Source organism: Entelurus aequoreus, linkage group LG09, assembly GCF_033978785.1.
Source record: "Entelurus aequoreus isolate RoL-2023_Sb linkage group LG09, RoL_Eaeq_v1.1, whole genome shotgun sequence".
Taxonomy (NCBI): Eukaryota; Metazoa; Chordata; class Actinopteri; order Syngnathiformes; family Syngnathidae; genus Entelurus; species Entelurus aequoreus.
In genome coordinates this window covers 67,083,627-67,098,072 of record NC_084739.1, presented here as the reverse complement: position 1 = coordinate 67,098,072, position 14,446 = coordinate 67,083,627, and the positions used below count along the sequence as shown (strand labels likewise).

Below are 14,446 nucleotides of genomic sequence, written 5' to 3'. Positions count from 1 at the left end.
TGTACATAGTTTATACCATTTTAATTTTACTATGTTTTTACTACTAGAACAAGTATATAATTATAATTGTATCTTCTATTATGTTATGATGCATCTTATTCATATTTAATTTAGAGATGATTAGAACATTTTTATAGAAAGTTGTCTATCTGTGTTGGCCCTGCGATGAGGTGGCGACTTGTCCAGGGTGTACCCCGCTTTCCGCCCGAATGCAGCTGAGATAGACTCCACCACCCCCCGCGACCCCGAAAGGGACAAGCGGTAGAAAATGGATGGATGGATGTCTTGATTTAGTTTTTGTTTCACTTTTATCATGTTTTGTAGTTTGTTTGTTTTTTAGTTTAGTTTACAAATTGTATTCTATTTTGACTTTATACACATTTTTTAAATTACATTATTTTATTTTACCTTGTTTTATATTTGTTATATTTTATTATGTAGTTTTTTTTATGCCTGGCATTTTTTATTATTAATTATATAATTTTTTTTACTATATCACCTACTACTATCCTATTTATTGTATATGATGGATTTGTTTTCTTTCGCATTTTTTTTATTTTACATATTTTTTTTAGTTGGTGTATTTCGTTTTTTTACTTTATTAATTATATTGTTTTTGTTACGTAATTTAGTTTTTATGTATGGTGTATTCATTTTATTAAAATGTTCAATATTTGTCTAAAAACGTATTTATTATCATAATACGTTTATTATGATGCATAATTTATGTTGTCTATTGTATTTTATTCATTTATTTTTCACTTTTTATTTCATTACAGTTATTTAAATGTTTAATTATTTTTTTTAAATTGAATTTAGTGTCGTCATTTTATGTACATAGTTTATACAATTTTTTTTTTATGTTACTATGTTTTTAGATGCAAGAACAAATACGTAATTATAATTGTATCTTCTATTATGTTATGATGCATCATATTCATATTTTATTTAGAGATGATTAGAACATAAAGTAGCAGATAGCACAGGAACATTCTAGTGGTTTTAGGAATTTTCGGGAAAAAATGTTTGCCTCCCAAGGTTTGAACTGCACCTGGGGGGGGGGGGGCTGCTATATGAAAGCTAACTTAGAGTAGTCCGTGTACAGCTTGTATATCCACCGAAAGTGAGGCAACACCAGTCATTATTGTGGTCGTACAGAACACGGCTGCCCACAGACTACTCTAAAGTAGGTAAAAAGTGTATTTACTAGTAATGTGCTCCTCCTGTGTGTCCACAGACCGTGACCTTTACTCCGCTCGCGCTTTCACCGCCAAACACACGTCCGACTTCCAGCAGAGGAAGCGCGGCGACCCGCTTCCTCTCAGCTTTTTCGGCGAGGAATGCCACCAGCAATGTGGCGACCACGACCACATCCATCCGGACCATCACCCTCCTCACTATGAACAACGCCCCTTGGACGACTGCTGCCGCCGTGACCCGAACCGTGTGCAGCTGCCGGACCGCCACAGCGAGATGGGGCCCAATCACCCACTCAAGATCTTAGGTAGGAATTGTAATTACGGTGAGGGCCTCCTGCACCCACTCATTGCTCCCTTGCCATCCCTCCTCCATCCTTCCAAATGTGGGCGAGTCCACAAGGGGGAGGGGGGAGTCTCCACCCGCCCACTGGGTTGCCATGGAGACATGCAGCCAGCGAGGCGAGTGACAGTTATGTCGCCGAGCGTTGTCAAGTGGAACAGACGGGACTGTGACGCTCCCTCCCACATGCTTTCGGTTTCTCTTCCTCAAGACTCCACGTCAACTTTGATGGCACATTTAACACCTTTTTGGAAGTGAAAAGTAAAATTGATCATTATTAGCACTTAAAGTAGGTCAACTGTTACTTTAGAGCAGGGTTTTTCAACCACTGTGCCGCGGCAGCACTAGTGTGCCGTGAGATACAGTCTGGTGTGCCGTGGGAGATGATCTAATTTCACCTATTTGGGTTACAAATATATTTTTGCAAAGCAGTAATTATAGTCTGCAAATGACGTGTTGTTGTTGAGTGTCGGTGCTGTCTAGAGCTCGGCAGAGTAACCCTGTAATACTCTTCCATATCAGTAGGTGGCGGCAAGTAGCTAATTGCTTTGTAGATGTCGGAAACAGCGGGAGGCAGGGTGCAGGTAAAAAGGTGTCTAATGCTTAAACCAAAAATAAACGAAAGGTGAGTGCCCCTAAGAAAAGGCATTGAATCTTAGGGAAAGCTATGCAGGACGAAACTCAAACCGAACTGGCTGCAAAGTAAACAAAAACAGAATGCTGGACGACAGCAAAGACTTACTGTGGAGCAAAGACGGCGTCCATAAAGTACATAAAGTAGATAAAAACAACTGGAATATTCTTGATTGCTAAAACAAAGTAGATGCGGGAAATATCGCTCAAAGGAAAACATGAAACTGCTACAGGAAAATACCAAAAAAAGAGAAAAAGCCACCAAAATAGGAGCGCAAGACAAGAAGTAAAACACTACACACAGGAAAACAGCAAAAAAGTCCAAATGAGTCAGGGTGTGATGTGACAGGTGGTGACAGTACACCTACTTTGAGACAAGAGCTATAGTGATGCATGCTTGGTTATGCTTTAAAGTCATACCCAACAATTGCGACAACGACTTTTTACCGTCAACTGAGTTTCGTTTTTGAATGATTTCCGCTGGTGGTGTGCCTCCGGATTTTTTCAACGCTCAAAAAAGGTTGAAAAACACTGCTTTAGTGGGACGTAAACGTGTAATTGCATGGAGAAGGTATGGCTGCAAAGTAAACAAAAACAGAATGCTGGACGACAGCAAAGACTTACTGTGGAGCAAAGACGGCGTCCACAATGTACGTCCGAACATGACATGACAATCAACAATGTCCCCACAAAGAAGGATAAAAACAACTGAAATATTCTTGATTGCTAAAACAAAGTAGATGCGGGAAATATCGCTCAAAGGAAGACATGAAACTGCTACAGGAAAATACCAAAAAAAGAGAAAAAGCCACCACAATAGGAGCGCAAGACAAGAAGTAAAACACTACACACGGGAAAACAGCAAAAAAGTCCAAATAAGTCAGGGTGTGATGTGACAGGTGGTGACAGTACACCTACTTTGAGACAAGAGCTATAGTGATGCATGCTTGGTTATGCTTTAAAGTCATACCCAACAATTGCGACAACGACTTTTTACCGTCAACTGAGTTTCGTTTTTGAATGATTTCCGCTGGTGGTGTGCCTCCGGATTTTTTCAACGTTCAAAAAAGGTTGACAAACACTGCTTTATGGGACGTAAAGGTGTAATTGCAGGGAGAAGGTATGGCTACAAAGTAAACAAAAACAGAATGCTGGACGACCGCAAAGACTTACTGTGGAGCAAAGACGGCGTCCACAATGTACGTCCAAACATGACATGACCATCAACAATGTCCCCACAAAGAAGGATAAAAACAACTGAAATATTCTTGATTGCTAAAACAAAGTAGATGCGGGAAATATCGCTCAAAGGAAGACATGAAACTGCTACAGGAAAATACCAAAAAAAGAGAATTAAGACAAGACAAGAAGTAAAACACTACACACGGGAAAACAGCAAAAAAGTCCAAATAAGTCAGGGTGTGATGTGACAGGTGGTGACAGTACACCTACTTTGAGACAAGAGCTATATTGATGCATGCTTGGTTATGCTTTAAAGTCATATCCAACAATTGCGACAACGACTTTTTACCGTCAACTGAGTTTCGTTTTTGAATGATTTCTGCTGGTGGTGTGCCTCAGCATTTTTGTCAACGCAAAAAAACAGTGCAAGAAGCCACCTGGCCACCCGTTAAATATTAAAGGGTGGGAAATTGTCACCATCTTCTGGGCTATGTGGGGAACTCGGATCCGTGGCGCATGCAGAGCATTTACCTATATGACCCAATACAAACACCCTTTCCTAGTCATGGTACAGGAAAACAAATAAAAATTCAACTAGCACAAAAAGTCAACACAGCTGCTCTCTGAACTTTGTGGATATTAGAAAAAACAATGTCATTGCCATCAAAAATTCGAAATCACACCCCTTTAAATCCATTGCAAAGCATGATGGGAAAAAATGCAAAACACTCCACGCTTATCCATGTTTGAGTTTTAGCTGCTTGATATTTCTGATCGATGACAAAGATTTAAAGAGGTCGTCATGGAAGTAAAGAAGGTAGGAGTTGAACTGTCACATACTCTTAATATTCAATTATAATCATTAGTATATATCCATTATATTAATATGTAAACACACACATATATACATACTTAGTATTACATTTGTTTTAGTAAAAAGTTAAATTTTTTTCTCTTTTTGCCATTCTAGAATATTATGTTTTCTAGTAAAAATCAAAACCGTTTGATACATAATATTTCAACATTCTTTAAAAATAGAAAGTATTTTTTTCATTTTTTAAGCAATAGTTCTTTAAAGATTTTGCTTCTTTTTTTTTTTTCCTAGCAAAATTGTGACTTTTGTAAGATAATTCCGAATAACTCCCACATAATATTGCAAATAATATTTTAACGTGCTCGTTTTTTCTCAAAATGCAAAAAAAAATATTCTCACAATAATGCAACTTTATTGTAATTTAACTTATTGTAATATTTTGACTTTTTATTACATTACAGTTTTACTTCCAGCTTGTAAAATTGCATTGAACTCTCTCTTTCCTGTAAGAAATAATAGAAATTAAAGCTGCAAGCAGCGATGGACGGGACCAACTTTGACGGCACATAAAATCCAAACCGGAGCCGTAATTAAAACTATTTCATCAACTTTTAATCAGAAGGGTTCAATCTCTCTTCTGTGCTAGTTTGAAGCCGACACGACAAACGCGCTCAGAGGAGATAATGTTTGAAAAAAGGTGACCGGTTTTTACAAAACTTTTGTTTTGAAGGGGGAATTGCAAACTTCCTGTTGATTTTTGCTGGGGGTTGTCAGTGAATGAAATCTAGGTCTAAGTGAGACCTACATAGAGGTTTTTGTTTCATGTCTCTACGACATTTCTACTGGAAGTTACAGGCAATTTTGTCTGTTTTCTTCCTATGAGCAGTTTTGTCTGTGTTTTCTTACTAGGGGGCGCTAAAGCGCAATTTTGAGTTTTGGGGTTGGGTTTTTTATTAGATCGCAATTTTTGCCAGTCCTGATGTGTGTGTCCAGTTTGGTGAGTTTTGAAGCATTTTAAGGGGGTCAAATTATAGCTCAAAGAGGCAAAGGTGACTGTTTTAACAAAACTTTTGTTTTGATGGGGGAATTGCAAACTTCCTGTTGATTTTTGCAGAAGGATGTCAGTGTATGAAAACTAGGTCTAAGTGAGACCTACATAGGGGTTTTTGTTTCATGTCTCTACAACATTCCTACTGGAAGTTACAGGCAGTTTTGTCTGTGTTTTCTTCCTAGGGGGCGCTAGAGCGCAATTTTGAGTTTTGGGGCTAGGTTTTTTGATTAGATCGCAATTTTTGCCAGTCCTGATGTATGTGTCAAATATGGTGAGTTTTGAAGCATGTTAAGGGGGTCAATTTATAGCTCAAAGAGGCAAAGGTGACTGTTTTTACAAAACTTTTGTTTTGAAGGGGGAATTGCAAACTTCCTGTTGATTTTTGCAGAAGGATGTCAGTGTATGAAAACTAGGTCTAAGTGAGACCTACATAGAGGTTTTTGTTTCATGTCTCTACAACATTCCTACTGGAAGTTACAGGCAGTTTTGTCTGTGTTTTCTTCCTAGGGGGCGCTAGAGCGCAATTTTGAGTTTTGGGGCTAGGTTTTTTGATTAGATCGCAATTTTTGCCAGTCCTGATGTATGTGTCAAATATGGTGAGTTTTGAAGCATGTTAAGGGGGTCAATTTATAGCTCAAAGAGGCAAAGGTGATTGTTTTTACAAAACTTTTGTTTTGAAGGGAGAATTGCAAACTTCCTGTTGATTTTTGCAGAAGGATGTAAGTGTATGAAAACTAGGTCTATGTGAGACCTACATAGAGGGTTTTGTTTCATGTCTCTACAACATTCCTACTGGAAGTTACAGGCAGTTTTGTCTGTGTTTTCTTCCTAGGGGACGCTACAGCGCAATTTTGAGTTTTGGGGCTAGGTTTTTCGATTAGATCGCAATTTTTGCCAGTCCTGATGTATGTGTCAAATATGGTGAGTTTTGAAGCATGTTAAGGGGGTCAAATTATAGCTCAAAGAGGCAAAGGTGACTGTTTTTACAAAACTTTTGTTTTGAAGGGGGAATTGCAAACTTCCTGTTGATTTTTGCAGAAGGATGTCAGTGTATGAAAACTAGGTCTAAGTGAGACCGACATAGAGGGTTTTGTTTCATGTCTCTACAACATTCCTACTGGAAGTTACAGGCAGTTTTGTCTGTGTTTTCTTCCTAGGGGGCGCTACAGCGCAATTTTGAGTTTTGGGGCTAGGTTTTTCGATTAGATCGCAATTTTTGCCAGTCCTGATGTATGTGTCAAATATGGTGAGTTTTGAAGCATGTTAAGGGGGTCAAATTACAGCTCAAAGAGGCGGCGGTATAATAATAATAAAACCTTACAAATACAATAGGACGGTCCTCTGTCCCAAAGGGACATTCAGTCCCTAATAATCCGTTCCAGGGTCAAACTGTCCATCAACCTAAAGCTTTTTAACTGTTGTTCATGTTTTAACTGGCAAATAAGTGAGAAAAATCCACTTTGTTGATTTTGTTGTACATTTTCAGACGCAGATGTCCGACATCCGTCACCCCCCAGCTCCCCCCTTCCTCCCTCTGTGATTGACATGGACACAAATGTGTCTCACAAACCCAGAAAGGTCTACGTGAAGCAACGCGTGTCCGGCTCGGCACTTCCTTCACACGCAGGTTTGCAGCAAAAACTCCTTCCTAGCTTTGCTCAAATAGCATTAACACCATGGTTTGTAAACTGTTTACACGCCATACCGTAGACGACAGGGTATAAAGAAAACAAAATGGAGTGCTGGAACACAGCAAAAACACTTACACAGCAAAATGTGGAGCAGACGGCGTCCACAAAGTACATCCGTACAAGAGGTACTTCAACTTGTAAACAGTACCGTATATACTTTATCATAGATGTAACTCTTATGGGTATAAAAGGTACTTCAACAAGTAAACAGTAAAGTGTCAACTTAAAGGCCTACTGAAACCCACTACTACCGACCACGCAGTCTGATAGTTTATATATCAATGATGAAATCTTAACATTATAACACATGCCAATACGGCCGGGTTAACTTATAAAGTGACATTTTAAATTTGCCGCTAAACTTCCGGTTCGAAACGCCTCTGAGGATGACGTATGCGCGTGACGTAGCCCGACGAACACGGGTATGCCTTCCACATTGAAGCCGATACGAAAACGCTCTGTTTTCATTTCATAATTCCACAGTATTCTGGACATCTGTGTTCGTGAATCTGTTTCAATCATGTTCATTGCATTATGGAGAAGGAAGCCAAGCAAGCAAAGAAGAAAGTTGTCGGTGCGAAATGGACGTATTTTTCGAACGTAGTCAGCCACAACAGTACACAGCCGGCGCTTCTTTGTTTACATTCCCGAAAGATGCAGTCAAGATGGAAGAACTCGGATAACAGAGACTCTAACCAGGAGGACTTTTGATTTGGATACACAGACGCCTGTAGAGAACTGGGACAACACAGACTCTTACCAGGATTACTTTGATTTGGATGACAAAGACGCAGACGTGCTACTGTGAGTATGCAGCTTTGGCTTTTTTTTGCGTATGTACGTAACTTTTTTAAAATATATAAGCTTTATGAACCTTGGGTTAGGTGAACGGTCTTTTGGGCTGAGTGATTGTGTGTGTTGATCATGTGTTTGAATTGTATTGGCGTGTTCTATGGAGCTAGGAGCTAGCAGAGGAGCTAGGAGCTAGCATAACACGTACCGTACCGTAAGTGCGCGTCACGTACGTAACTTTTTAAAAATATATAAGCTTTATGAACCTTGGGTTAGGTGAACGGTCTTTTGGGCTGAGTGATTGTGTGTGTTGATCGGGTGTTTGAATTGTATTGGCGTGTTCTATGGAGCTAGGAGCTAGCAGAGGAGCTAGGAGCTAGCATAACAAACACGCAGGTGTTATTATGCAGGATTAATTTGTGGCATATTAAATATAAGCCTGGTTGTGTTGTGGCTAATAGAGTATATATATGTCTTGTGTTTATTTACTGTTGTAGTCATTCCCAGCTGAATATCAGGTACCGTGAGTATGCAGCCTTGGCTGCTAAACATTCGATAACTTGACCGTATGTGCGCGTCACGTACGTAACTTTTTAAAAATATATAAGCTTTATGAACCTTGGGTTAGGTAAACGGTCTTTTGGGCTGAGTGATTGTGTGTGTTGATCAGGTGTTTGAATTGTATTGGCGTGTTCTATGGAGCTAGGAGCTAGCAGAGGAGCTAGGAGCTAGCATAACAAACACGCAGGTGTTTTTATGCAGGATTAATTTGTGGCATATTAAATATAAGCCTGGTTGTGTTGTGGCTAATAGAGTATATATATGTCTTGTGTTTATTTACTGTTGTAGTCATTCCCAGCTGAATATCAGGTCACCCCCGGCTCTCACAGCATCTTCCCTATCTGAATAGCTTCAACTCCCCACTAGTCCTTCACTTGCACTTTACTCATCCACAAATCTTTCATCCTCGCTCAAATTAATGGGGAAATTGTCGCTTTCTCGGTCCGAATCTCTCTCACTTCATGCGGCCATCATTGTAAACAATAGGGAACTTTGCGTATATGTTCAACTGACTACGTCACGCTACTTCCGGTAGGTGCAAGCCTTTTTTTTATCAGATACCAAAAGTTGCAATCTTTATCGTCGTTGTTCTATACTAAATCCTTTCAGCAAAAATATGGCAATATCGCGAAATGATCAAGTATGACACATAGAATAGATCTGCTATCCCCGTTTAAATAAAAAAAATTCATTTCAGTAGGCCTTTAATTGACATATATTTAACTCGTATGAGTATAAAAGGTACTTCAACACGTAAACAGTACAATATGTACTTGTCATATATTTAACCCTTTTATGAGTATAAAGGGTACTTCAACATGTAAACAGTACAGTATGTACTTGTCACATATTTAACCCTAGATATATGATATAAGGGGACTTCAACATTTAAACTACAGTTTATACTTTATTATCATATATGTAACTCGTATGGGTGTAAAGGGTACTTCAACATGTACACAGTACAGTATATACTTTATCATATATGTAAATCTTATGGGTATAAAGGGTACTTCATGTAAACAGTACAGTATGTACTTTATTATCATATATGTAACTCTTATGGGTATAAAGAACAAAACTACACTGGACAGGGTATAGAGAAAACAAAATGGAGTGCTGGAACACAGCAAAAACACTTACACAGCAAAATGTGGAGCAGACGGCGTCCACAAAGTACATCCGTACAGGAGGTACTTCAACTTGTAAACAGTACAGTATATACTTTATCATATATGTAAATCTTATGGGTGTAAAGGATAACTTCAACATGTACACAGTACAGTATATACTTTATTATCATATATTTAACTCTAATGGGTTTAAAAGGTACTTCAACACGTAAACAGTACAATATGTACTTGTCATATATTTAACCCTTTTATGAGTATAAAGGGCACTTCAACATGTAAACAGAACAGTATGTACTTGTCGTATATTTAACCCTAGATATATAAAAGGTACTTTATAGGTATTTTTATTTTTTACCTTTTTTGTTATACTTTGTAGCACTTTGACATTTTAACAAATGTAAAGTGTGTTACAAATGTAATTCATTATTATTATGATTACAGTATGTACTTGTCATATATTTAACCCTAGATATATGATATAAGGGGACTTCAACATGTACACAGTACAGTTTATACTTTATTATCATATATGTAACTCTTATGGGTACAAAAGGTACGTCAACTTGTAAACAGTACAGTATGTACTTTATTATCATAAAAGGTAACTCTTACGGGTATAAAGAACAAAACTACACTGGACAGGTTATAAAAAAACAAAATGGAGTGCTGGAACACAGCAAAAACACTTACACAGCAAAATGTGGAGCAGACGGCGTCCACAAAGTACATCCGTACAGGAGATACTTCAACTTGTAAACAGTACAGTATATACTTTATCATATATGTAACTCTTATGGGTATAAAAGGAACTTCAACACGTAAACAGTAAAGTATAAACTTAATTGTCATATATTTAACTCGTATGGGTATAAAAGGTACTTCAACACGTAAACAGTACAATATGTACTTGTCATATATTTAACCCTAGATATATAAGGGTACTTCAACATGTAAACAGTACTGCTTTCATGTTTTTATTTCTATTTTATCTATGTTTATATGTTTTATCGAGTGTTTATCTAGTGTTTTTCATGTTTTTATTTCTATTTTAATTTTCTATTATATATTGTAACATTTTACTTTTATTTTTTACCTTTTTTATACTTTGTAGCACTAGATTTTAACAAATGTAAAGTGTGTTAGAAATGTAATTCATTATTATTAATTATTATAGTATGTACTTGTCATATATTTAACCCTAGATGTATGATATAAGGGGACTTCAACATTTAAACAGTATAGTTTATACTTTATTATCACATATGTAACTCTTATGGGTGTAAAGGGTAACTTCAACATGTAAACAGTACAGTATGTACTTTATTATCATATTGGTAACTCTTATGGGTATAAAGAATAAAACTACACTGGACAGGGTATAAAGAAAACAAAACGGAGTGCTGGAACACAGCAAAAACACTTACACAGCAAAATGTGGAGCAGACGGCGTCCACAAAGTACATCCGTACAGGAGGTACTTCAACATGTAAACAGTACAGTATATACTTTATCATATATGTAATTCTGAGTATAAAGGGTACTTCAACATGTCAACAGTACAGTATGTACTTTATTATCATGTATGTAACTCTTATGGGTATAAAGGGTACATCATGTAAACAGTATGTACTTTATCATATAGGTAACTCTTAAGGGTATAAAGAACAAAACTACAATGGACAGGGTATAAAGAAAACAAAATGGAGTGCTGGAACACAGCAAAAACACTTACACAGCAAAATGTGGAGCAGACGGCGTCCACAAAGTACATCCGTACAAGAGGTACTTCAACTTGCAAACAGTACCGTATATACTTTATCATATATGTAACTCTTATGGGTATAAAAGGTACTTCAACACGTAAACAGTAAAGTATAAACTTAATTGTCATATATTTAACCCTTATTCCATCCTTCCTGTGTTAGCGCGTTGCCACTAAATTCCACCGTTACAACATTTTACACAGACAAGCGGAGCGCGGGAGAGGAAGTACGGAACAAAGAAAATAAATCCATCTGATTTGCAGAATAAAATTTCGAAAATGTTTTTTTTATTTAAAGGGTTTTTTTCATTTGTGTCACTGAAGGACAAATAAAGTAATTATTTACACACACGTTCTTGTATTTGTTACCTTTTTGAGACCTCTGAAAAATGCCTACCTCTTTAGGACCACCCTTTCTAGATATATAAAGATTTGTATTTACAACATTAATAATATATACATACTATGCAAATATAAAAAATGTCAGCTTTCAGTTTTTTTATTTTGTGTTTGTAATTGGTTTTTAATCTTCATTATTTACTTCAAGTTATTACAGTATGTCTCTATATACATTTTTTTTTTTTTTTTTTTTTTTTTGGCCAAAGGGGGCGCATTTCAATTTCTTACACACACTTGTTATTACATATGTTGGCCAGAGGGGGAGCACTTTAAAAGCGACACACAGTCAATTTGAAAAAAAATCCCTCCTTTTTGGGACCACCCTCATTTTGACCAGCAGGGGTGCAGATGAGACATTGTCTATTAGACGCAATGTTATTGGGACCATGATTTATGTCATCACTTGTTCACACCTCCTCATATGGAAGATACTTTTCCTTCTTTATGTCTCAAGAAGGGTAGAAATACAAGAACCCCCCCCCCCACACACACACACACATTCTTGTCACACACACACACATTCTTGTATTTGTTTTCTTCTTGAGACCGCCAAAAAATGCCCACCTCTTTAGGACCCCCTTTTATAGATATATAAAGATTTGTATTTACAACATTAATAATATATACATACTATGCAAATATAAAAAAGGTAAGCTTTTAGTTGATTTTTTTGTTGTTGAATTTTTTGTTTGTAATTGTTTTTTAATCTTCATTATTTACTTTAAGTTATTACAGTATGTCTCTACGTACATATTTATACATTTTTATATATTAATTTTGGGCAAAAAAGGGCGCATTTAATTTTTTTTTACACACACTTGTTATTTCATATGTTGACCAGAGGAGGCGCACTTTTAAAACCGACACTAATTTTGATGGATGTCACCAGCAGGGGTGCAAATGAGACATTGTCTATTAGATGCAATGTTATTGGGACCATGATTTATGTCATCACTTGTTCACACCTCCTCGTATGGAAGATACTTTTCCTTCTTCATGTCTCAAGAAGGGTAGAAATACAAGAACACACACACACACACACACACACACACACATTCTTGTCACTCACACACATTCTTGTATTTGTTTTCTTCTTGAGACCGCCAAAAAATGCCCACCTCTTTAGGACCCCCTTTTATAGATATATAAAGATTTGTATTTACAACATTAATAATATATACATACTATGCAAATATAAAAAAGGTAAGCTTTTAGTTGATTTTTTTGTTGTTGAATTTTTTGTTTGTAATTGTTTTTTAATCTTCATTATTTACTTTAAGTTATTACAGTATGTCTCTACGTACATATTTATACATTTTTATATATTAATTTTGGGCAAAAAAGGGCGCATTTAATTTTTTTTTACACACACTTGTTATTTCATATGTTGACCAGAGGAGGCGCACTTTTAAAACCGACACTAATTTTGATAGATGTCACCAGCAGGGGTGCAAATGAGACATTGTCTATTAGATGCAATGTTATTGGGACCATGATTTATGTCATCACTTGTTCACACCTCCTCGTATGGAAGATACTTTTCCTTCTTCATGTCTCAAGAAGGGTAGAAATACAAGAACACACACACACACACACGCACACAATAAAGTGTTGTCAAATGATAACATTTTGAAATCAGATTAATTACACTTTTGAATGAACCTTGATTAATAACAGGTTATCACACTCGTGCATAATTTAGACTACTTAAAAAAATTAAACACAATTGCAATTTGTTTGTCGGATAGTCGAGCCTTTTACTTTTTATACGTTTTACTTTTGCATTTATTTGTTCAAAACTTGTTTTATCTAAAGTCCAGTCAGGGTTGATTGTGAAGGGAAATTTGCCATTGAGCACAAATGTCAAAGTCTCCGAAATATCGGTATGCTTACGTTTCATGTGTCAGGTAAACGGCGAGGAATGGGGGGGGCAGTTCCTACTGTACAAGTGTGATTAATTTGTTTTAAAAACGTAACAATTGTTGTTGACGTCCAGGCTCGTCCCCACAACGCCCGCCAGCCCTGAACTCGCCTACGGGGACACAAACCACGAGCCCACACGAGTCAGTGTATGCCAGCCTCAGCTCGGAGTCCAACCTCAACACAGCTCGTGAGAACCTGCGCAACTCTCACTCGTCACGTCCTTCCACAGGTTGGTCCCAAAAGCTCCTCCATTCTAAATCTAGTCCTCTCTTGACTCATAACCAGCACGCTTTGAAGTGGGAATGAAGTCAGAGGCGGAATAAGGCTAATTACAAAAATAAAGTGGCAATAGTGTGACAAAATGTGTAATATGAGCTAAAAATTGAAGGGACAAGCGGTAGAAAATTGATGGATGGATGAAGAAAAAAATAATTGAAAGATGTATTTTTTTTTTTATAATAACGCAAATGTTTTCTCATCTTATTACAATTGTTGTAATTGTAGCCTTATTCTGATTGTATGACTTGATTCCTATAAAGTGACAATTTCATCTAAAATGTTGTTCTTATGACCTTTTTTTAATCATTGGTAAACTTTATTCTTGTCTTGACAAGTGTATTTTTTACATTCTCAAAATTATGAGGGGTTTTTTACTTTTATAATCCAAACATTTTGTTTATTTTTGTAACATTTTGTTCTCATATTTATTTTCTAATATTCTGACCTTTATTTTAAATATTATTTATTGTTTTTCTTTAAATTATGCCTTTAATTAATTAATTAATTAATTTTAATTTCTCTACTTAATTTTTTTTGTTGTCAAAATATTTTATATATATATAATACATAGTTTTTTGTGTATATATATATATATATATATACATATATATATATATATACATATACACGTATATATATATATACACATATACAAGTATATATATATACATATACACGTATATACAT

The 14,446-nt window shown here is 36.4% G+C and overlaps 1 protein-coding gene across 2 annotated transcripts in view; it reads left to right on the top strand.

Annotated features, from left to right (window-relative positions):
* The window catches only part of LOC133656932 (E3 ubiquitin-protein ligase NEURL1-like), a 54,992-nt gene extending 41,054 nt beyond the window's left edge, over positions 1-13,938 (top strand). For both annotated transcript variants that reach the window (XM_062057810.1, XM_062057811.1), the window contains 3 exons: positions 1,238-1,504; positions 6,706-6,846; positions 13,554-13,938. In XM_062057810.1, the coding sequence (XP_061913794.1) occupies positions 1,238-1,504; positions 6,706-6,846; positions 13,554-13,786 (641 nt within the window). In that variant the 3' untranslated portion in view covers positions 13,787-13,938. The remainder of the gene's footprint in view (positions 1-1,237; positions 1,505-6,705; positions 6,847-13,553) is intronic.
* Positions 13,939-14,446: the final 508 nt, after the last annotated feature.